General features: G+C 36.1%; 1 protein-coding gene across 1 annotated transcript in view; it reads left to right on the top strand.

Moving 5' to 3' along the window:
* Positions 1-9150, top strand: part of NUP153 (nucleoporin 153kDa) — a 94143-nt gene extending 84993 nt beyond the window's left edge. Inside the window, 5 exon segments of the mRNA XM_006764074.2 lie at positions 1158-2036; positions 4571-4930; positions 6076-6348; positions 7541-7709; positions 8036-9150. Of these exon segments, the coding sequence (XP_006764137.1) occupies positions 1158-2036; positions 4571-4930; positions 6076-6348; positions 7541-7709; positions 8036-8120 (1766 nt within the window). The 3' untranslated portion in view covers positions 8121-9150.

Raw genomic sequence — 9150 nt, 5'->3', positions numbered from 1 at the left:
TAATTCTCTTAACATTGTGTTATCTTTATCTGGTTTTGGTATTAGGGTGATGCTGGCTTCATAGAATGAGCTTGGAAGTGTTCCTTCCTTTTGAATTTTTTGGAATAGTCTGAGGAGGATAGGTTTTAGTTCTTCCTTGAATGTTTGCTAATACAGTATACTTTATTTCAACATTTACAAAACATTTCAAGGTTATGATCCTTATTGTTTCAAATTTAATAACAACATACACAAAACATTTCCACTTTCTAATGAACTAGCATGTTTTTAAAATCATATTCTAATCTTTTTAATGTCAATGAGTTCTGCAGTGATGTTCTTTCTTCTTTCTTGACACATTACAGTGTATTCTTTTTTTTTTTTGTTATCAATCCAGGACTTACCAACTGTAGTGACCTACTAAGAGGATTAACTTTCAACTTTGTTCATCCTTGCTATTTGATTCTAATAAAACATTTAAAATGTCAAAAACAAACAAACAAAAAAAAACCTCCCCTGTGAAGCCATCTGGCCCATTGGCTTATTTTTAATCTTTCCTCTCCTACCAGTCAAAAGGCTATGGTTAGTCTTACTACTCTTTCAAAGTTTCTTTATTCACATCATAAGAAAATATACTCTGATTCTGCACATCCTTATCTCTCTACCTTGTTTGACTAAATGCCCTACTGCCTCTGTGCTTCCTTCATTTTATCACATTAGCTTGGACATACATTTGTTCTCCATTCACAGCTGCCCAGATTGCATATGGCATTTTGTATGTCTCTGAGTTTAATTTGTCTTAAAAAAAAAAAAAAAAAAGACACAGCTGTAGGATTACTAAGAGGAAATGTATTTGTAATTTTTTGGTACATATTGACAAAATGCCTTTTATAACTTCGTGCTTATTTACACATCCACCTGCAATGTATAAAGTGTCTGTTATTCCTAGTAATACTGTTTTATCAAATTTGTCAAATCTCTGCCAGATGAAAAGGGGCATGTCTAGTTGCTGAGGATTGGGAATATAATTCTCATGCTGAATTTTTGACAGTTTATAATACTCTTCAAAATAGGCCTTTTCCGAGTTATTCGCATGTCCTTTTGGTTTTCAAGGTTTGCATTTTGTTTGAGTGGATAACATTAACTCAGTGTGTTTTTGGTGTCTTGTATTTTTGAAGGCTTTGGCACATCTTCCTCATCTTCAAACCCAGCATCCTCATCCTTCAAATTTGGTATACCGTCATCCTCTTCTGAGCCTTCTCAGACTTTACCAAGCACTGGAAATTTTAAATTTGGAGACCAAGGAGGCTTTAAAATAGGTATGTCATCAGATTCTGGGTCTTCAAACCCCATGAGTGAAGGCTTCAAATTTTCTAAACCAGTAGGAGATTTTAAATTTGGAGTTTCATCTGATTCTAAACCGGAAGAAGTTAAAAAGGACAGTAAGAATGATAATAATTTTAAGTTTGGACTTACTTCTGATTTAAGCAATCCAACTTTAGCCCCATTTCAGTTTGGGATAACTAATCTTGGGCAGCAAGAAAAGAAAGAGGAACTGCCTAAAGCTTCATCTACAGGCTTTAGTTTTGGTACGGGTGTTATTAACCCCACTCCCGCTGCTGCTGACACTGTGGTGACCTCTGAGAACAAGAGTAGCTTCAGCTTTGGAACTATCGAAACCAAGAGTAGCTCAGTGGCTCCTTTCCCGTGTAAGACATCAGAAGCGAAAAAAGAAGAAATGTCTGCCACCAAAGGAGGGTTCCCTTTTGGCAATATGGAACCTGCCCCTCTGCCATCTGCCTCATTGTTTGCTTTGGGAAGGACAGAAGAGAAGCAAGAGCCTGTCACTTCTACTTCTCTTGTGTTTGGGAAGAAAGCTGACAATGAAGAGCCAAAGTGTCAACCAGTGTTTCCCTTTGGGAATTCAGAGCAAACCAAAGATGAGAGTTCTTCAAAGTCGACCTTTAGTTTCAGTATGGTAAAACCATCTGAGAAGGAGTCTGAGCAGCCAGCAAAGGCCACTTTTGCTTTTGGAGCTCAAACCAGTACTACAGCTGGTAAGTATTAAACATTTTCTTTTACAAGGTGTCTTTGATATCTCAGAAAGTCAAGGAATGGGTTACACTAAACACGTGAGAGAGACTAGTAACAGAACTCTCAGGAAAGTAATCTAGGATTTTCAGCTTTAATTTCTCCAGTACCTCATGATTTTAATGATTTACTGATCTAATTTTGAGAAAAACAGTTCTAATAGAAAGCCCACAATATTGCACATTTGTTTGTGTCTTTCTCCCTTCTGTGAGCTTTATAATCAGAATTGGCATATACTATTCAGGAAAATAGGCATTCTTTCTTATGCACATGAATATTTTCTAACTAATGAAATTTTTATATGTAGGCTTTCATTTACAAATAGAAATAACCAGTCATTATCAGCCATGTAAGGGAACATAGACAAATATAATTGATCTCTGAGAAATAGGCAATTATGAAAAATTTTGAAGAAAAAAATGAAATAGCATTTTTAAATGTTAATGAAACAAAATTCATTTTATGGACTGAGGAACAGAAAAAACATAGTTGGTAATCAGATTAGTGAACTGGAATTTTTCAGGGCACAGTGCAAAAGTACAGAGAGATTGCTCCAAGCTAGATTCACAAGTGACATTGGAATAAGAATACTTAGAAGATGAGAGCATGAAGGAACTGTCAAAGAAGTGATAGAAGAAAATTTCCTAGATGTAGAGAGAGACATTGGTCTTAAAAATGGAAGTAGTCCACTCATTGACAAAAGGCAGTAAAATTTCATGACACCAAGCCAAAATCCTGAATGCTTTCAGAGAGAGAGAAAAAAAAGCTGTTTGCCACGAATAGTTATATTAGCATCAGACTTCCATTTTGTAGCATCAGATGCTAAAAACAGGGCAGTGTTCTCAAAGTGAAAATGGGCTTTGAACCTAGAATTCTGTAACCAGCCAAATTTCATCAAACATAAAGGCAAAATATAGATGTTTTCAGATAGCAGAAAATCAAGTGGAACACCCATGTCCATTTTCGAATAATAAATTGGAAACACAATCAAAATAAAAATTAAACCTAAAAAACAGTATGAATACAATAAATAGATGTGAGTTTTTTGTGTATTGAATTTTTACTTGGAAATTTAAAAACACCCTTTAAAGAAAATAAAAGCTAAATTATATATTATTTGGAAAGGAATAAAAATTAGATAGGGTTTAACCAAATTTAATCATGGGCTTTTTCTATACCAGCGATTGCCAATCTTTCAGACCTCGCAGACCATTGGTTGGCGACCGCTGCTCAATACTGTTTCCATTGAAATAGACCTCTTAATCCTCCTCTATACTGACTTGAAAGTGAGCTAAAATTTTAGCTCCATTTTCCTACCCATGCTAATGCCCTTACAATAAAGTGGCCAGCCATGTCTAGTAGACCATATTGAAACAGACATTATTGGAACAGTTTCCCAAAAAAGTCTTCAATAAGGTGGTTGGATTCAGGATCATCATATAAAAGTCAATAGCTTTCCTCCAAAATCAGCAGTAAAGTGTTGGACAACATATTTCATTTGTATTTTCCAACATTTTAAATTTGTATTTTATAAAAGCTACAGAACCTGTTATATGCTAACATAATAAAACCATACTTAATACTTGTTCCTGAGTGAGAATATTTCTCTCCCTCCCAGTCCCAACCCCTAATATAATTTAAGTTCTTAGAGGAATTGTTGTGGATCTTGAAGTTTATGTAGAAGGAAAATGCACAAAAAATTTTGGGGAGAAGGGCAGGCACACAGATAGGTTTGCCTTACTAAATATCAAACCATACTGTCAAGCTATAATAATTAAATCAATTTAGTAACAATAACTATATCAGAAACATATTTAGAATTTAATATGTCATAAAGGTGAGGAAAAGGATGCGCTAGTCAGTACATGCTGCAGGAAAATTAGCTATCATTTGGTTAAATTGAAGTTTTAATCCTGCTAACATAAGTTGCAAATCATATTTGTAAAAGTAAATACGATTCATGTATCTTCCACTGTCTGAATTTGTTATCCAAACACAGTATCTGTACAGTTAAATTTGGATATAAGGCATATTTTTAGTAATCTGAATGATTTTTCCTATATTAAGACAAAATCTATAAAAGGTGAATGTATTTGACTACATCAAAATTTAATATAACAGATATGCCCATTTGATGAATAAATTTATATACACACATATGTAGTATATATATTTTAAATATTTTTATTAATTTTGGAGAGGGAGAGAGAGATAGAAACATCAATGATGAGAGCGAATCATGGATCGGCTGCCTCCTGCACACCCCCCAATGGGGATCAAGTCTGCAACCTGGGCATGTGCCCTTGAGCAGAATCAAGCCCAGGGCCCTTCAGTCCATAGGCCGATGCCCTATCCACTGAGCCAAACAGGCTAGGGCACAAATGAATCTATATTAAAAATGTCTGTTTTCTAATAACTTCTTAGATTGTAGGATAGGAAAAAATGCTTTCTGTGATTACTTGTTCTTACAAATTTTTGTTTCTTAATTTTTGTCATACAGATCAAGGTGGAGCAAAGCAAGTTTTTAGTTTCTTGAACAACAATTCCTCTAATTCAAGTACACCAGCCACTTCAGCTGGTGGCAGCATATTTGGTAGTTCCACCTCTTCATCCAGTGCACCATCGAGTGCCTTTGTGTTTGGACAGGCCAACAATCCTGTGAGCAGCTCTGCCTTTGGTAACCCTGCTGAATCCAGTACATCTCAACAATCTTTGCTGTTTCCTCAAGAGAGTAAACCAGCAACCACATCCAGCTCGGGTACAGCTGTTACCCCATTTGTCTTTGGTCCAGGAGCCAGCAGTAATAATACTGCAACCTCTGGTTTTAACTTTGGAGCTACAACCACATCTAGCTCTTCAGGTACTTTTAAAAAGAACAAAAAACCCATATGTGTACTTGGATTAGCCTTAATTATGAGTATATCAACTCTTAGGAATTAATATGGCATCTTATTACAAAATGGCATGGGTAATTTAAAAACACCCTTTGGCACATGAAGCCTTTACCTATTCGATACTAGGGATGTTGTAGTTATTCACGCTAAGGTGTAATGTACATCTTGTGTTTAAGTTTAATATAATTAACTCTTGAGAGCAATTTTTTTAATTTCAGCAAGAGTGTTGATTTTAGTTTTTGCAAGTAAGTAACCAGACATGGGTTATTTTATGAGACATTAGTCCTCATTGTGCAGTGTGCACATGATTCAACATTAGCTGATTTCTACATGTGTTACATTTCTGATGAGGTTAGTTGTTGTCTTCGATATATTCCATCTAAAATTTTTTGACTATGAAGATGGGGAGTTTTGTTAATAGTTTTTTGTTGGTGTTATTTTTTTATTAATCCTCACCAGACACTTTTTCCATTGATTTTTAAAGAGAGTGGAAGGGAGGAGGGGGAGAGACAGAGAGAGAGACACATCGATCGGTTGCCTATTATATGAGTCCCTACCGGATTGAGCCTACAACTGAAGTACGTGCCTTTGACGGGAATCGAACCTGACACCCTTCAGTCTAAGGGCCAATGCTCTATCCACTGAGCCAAACCGGCTAGGGCAGGGGTGGCCAAAAACTTTTTGACTCGAGGGCCACAATGGGTTCTTAAACTGGACCGGAGGGCCGGAACAAAAGCATGGATGGAGTGTTTGTGGGAACTAATATAAATTCAAAGTAAACATCATTACATAAAAGGGTACGGTCTTTTTTTTTTTTTTTTTTTTTTAGTTTTATTCATTTCAAACGGGTCGGATCCGGCCCACGGGCCGTGGTTTGCCCACGGCTGGGCTAGAGTGAAGTTTTTGTTTATATGGATTCTGTGTAGTTTTGCTAAACAATGATAGAGATTTGCGTTCTTACAATTCTTACAATCATTATTCAGAACTTGGTGGGATTTTTTCCAGCAAGGTAAGAATCTGAAAGGAAGCTTTGAATTTGCTTTTGGTTTCTTAGAGATTTCTTGAGAAGTATCTCTGTCCTGGTGATTTACATAATTCTTTGGGCCTGTAGGATGCGCCTTTGGGTTTGGCACTGGACCTTCAGCACCATCTGCCAGTCCAGCATTTGGTGCTAACCAGACCCCAACATTTGGACAAAGTCAAGGTGCCAGCCAGCCAAATCCCCCAGGCTTTGGATCTCTGTCATCTTCAGCAGCTTTATTTTCTGCTGGTTCTCAGCCTGCACCACCTACTTTTGGGACAGTGTCAAGCAGCAGCCAGCCTCCTGTGTTTGGACAGCAGCCTGGTCAGTCTGCATTTGGCTCTGGAACAGCTCCAAATTCTGGTGAGTGTGTGTACTAGTTATGTACTTTGTATCTGTACTTAGGTTTAGTATGTCTTACATATGATATTTTTCTTTGAACTTTGAAACACGCATGCCTTTTTTAATTGTCTGTTATACTCAGTCGACTAGAGAAGTGTATGTTTAGTCTTAACTATAAACCACATTCCCAACTTTGGCACATTAAGCATCTTTTAACTCTTTGAATTAGATATTGTATTCATTCCATCCCATTTTTCCCCTTCTGGATTTTGGGGCATTCTAGCCTAGATTTCAATTGTGGTGTTTTCTAATCCTCTTTGTGATCAAATTTACTTCAGGAATTTATGCCTCAGCTCTAGTACTCTTCCTGGGACAGTCCAGCCGAATTGTCTCATGACACTTCCTATTTGATGACACAAACCTTTTCACTTGTATATTTAAACAAATGTTTCTGTGTTCTTTTAATATAGTTAATCACATGTATTATACAGGGTGGGGCATTGTTACTTATTGTGTTATTTTCCATAGGAACATTTGCCCCACCCTATAATGACATATACAGTCACACTGTACAGTTAGATTAATATTCTGAGTACACAAAATTTTGTTTTCTCTGGCATTAATGATTTCCTCTTTGTTAATGATTCCCTCTTTGCATAGATCTCAATATTTTCAAGTGCATTGGCTGTTTTTCAGGATCTGAAAGAAGTTTCCCAGGATTTTCTAAACTGTTCGTCCCACCAGGTTTTCTATATATAGAGGCTTACTATTTAACTGAGGTCTTGGGGATCCTTTTTACCAATTATCTTGGAGATTTCCTGTAGCTTTTTCTTAAAAAGCATCTCTCTTTCCTTGGTGTCATCTTTTTCCCACTTCCATGTTTTGATAGAGCAGACCTTCCAGTGATTTTTTTTTTTTTAAGTACTCAGGGAAGAAAATTTGAGACCATACATTTTTGGAGGGATCATTATTTTGCTCCCATGTTTGGTAAGATTTTGGTTGAATATAGGTTTAGATTGGAAATCCTTTTGATAATTTTGAAGGCATTTCTCCACTTGGACTTTCTGAAGATCCACAGTGGAGAAAATGCTCGGTTTTCTTTAAGTGGTCATAAGAGAGCTTAACCCTTTACTGTATTTTGCATTAAAGGGCAGAGTCATTTCTAGAAAAACTGTCACTTTTATCTTAATGTTTTTTGCTTTAACTATTGTAGGTTCAGTTTTCCAATTTGGCAGCAGTACTACAAATTTCAATTTCACAAACAACAGTCCATCGGGAGTATTCAAATTTGGTGCAAATCCGACCACACCTGCAGCCCCAGCCCAGCCTTCTGGCTCAGGGGGCTTTCCATTTAATCAGCCGTCAGCGTCATTTACAGTGGGGTAAGAGACTTTTTGTTGAAATGGAGAATTTAGCATGGTAAGGACGTGTGCTTGTGCATGAATGTGTGTGTGTTCTGTTTTTAAAAGCACCAATGTGCAGTGCAATTCAGGTAAAGGCAAGTATGTTCTCTAATATCAATTTACCATATTATAGGATCATAGCCTGAAAAAAAGAGCAGGGGTGTGTATGTGTCCTGTGCGGTAGGAAATTTGTTTACTTGAACAATGTCTCTTTTCCCCCCTTGTCACTGGTCACATTTAGAGTTATATTCTGACTCTAAAATTTTGAGCATCATGTCACATTTTGAAGTTTTTATTTTTCACAGGTCAAATGGGAAAAATATGTTCTCTTCTTCTGGAACTTCAGTTTCTGGTCGCAAGATAAAGACTGCTGTTAGACGCAGGAAATAAATGTTGCAGTGGTGGTATACACAAGTTTTAACAAAAGCTGGTGTCCTGCTTTTAGATACTGGATTGTACTACATGCTGGAGTTACCTGAAGTCAATCTGCTTAAGGACTTCTTTGATTTTGGAATTTTCCTCTTTGTTTCTTTACAAAAGCCCTGCCCTCACCTCTCGCCATGCCCTTTAAAAATAAATAATAGACTGATGACTGATTCTTCAGCGAAAATATTTTATGATCCAGCAAATTATTCACTGATTTGGCTTAGGCTGACTGAATTCAGGAATGGAGCCCGCTCAGTGAATGGCTTTGTATAGAACCTCTTCGTCTGCACCATTATGTGCGTTGATATGCGTTTATGGAACGCATTGATATTGTAATTATATCTGAGGAAGTCTGTATAGATTTAGAGGATGTTGAATGATTTCTATGCTGAGTTTGTGCTGGTGTATGTGTGAAGTGAGTGAGTTGGGTATATTGTGTACTAAAATTTGCTGATAGAGGAAGCCTGATTAAAGAATGGTCTATACTAAGGACTTGTTAGATCTAGTTCCTTCTCCACTTAATAATTATATGCTATTTCTATATTTTCATTCTTCTATCACCTGTCTTGCCTTTTCCATTATTTTATTATGAAACTTGTGTAAATACAATTTTGTTTCTGTACTTTTTGGCATAACATAAATCTGTGAACTTGAAATTTTAATTTTGTGTTAGAATTTTTTGTTGTTTAGTCTTGTCTCAGATTTTATTATGTAAATCCCATTATTCAAAGTTGCCTAAATCCATTTGGAAATCTTAAAAAAAAATTGGGGATTCTTAAAGTAAATTTATTGGCTTTTCTGATCCAGTTTTGTTTGGACCAAAAACCAGTATTGTACAAAGTATTAAGCATATATTTTTATATATTTACTGAAATGGACTGTGGTGACTTTGGATAATAAGGAAAAGTTTAATATTAAAGCCATGTTTATTACAGTATAATTAACATGTTAAACCATGGGATAAATGCCATCAATAAAAAATTGTGAAATCCTT

Source organism: Myotis davidii, unplaced genomic scaffold, assembly GCF_000327345.1.
Source record: "Myotis davidii unplaced genomic scaffold, ASM32734v1 scaffold279, whole genome shotgun sequence".
Lineage (NCBI taxonomy): Eukaryota > Metazoa > Chordata > Mammalia > Chiroptera > Vespertilionidae > Myotis > Myotis davidii.
The sequence above is the reverse complement of the archived record's forward strand: the minus strand, read 5'-3'. Positions and strand labels throughout refer to the sequence as shown.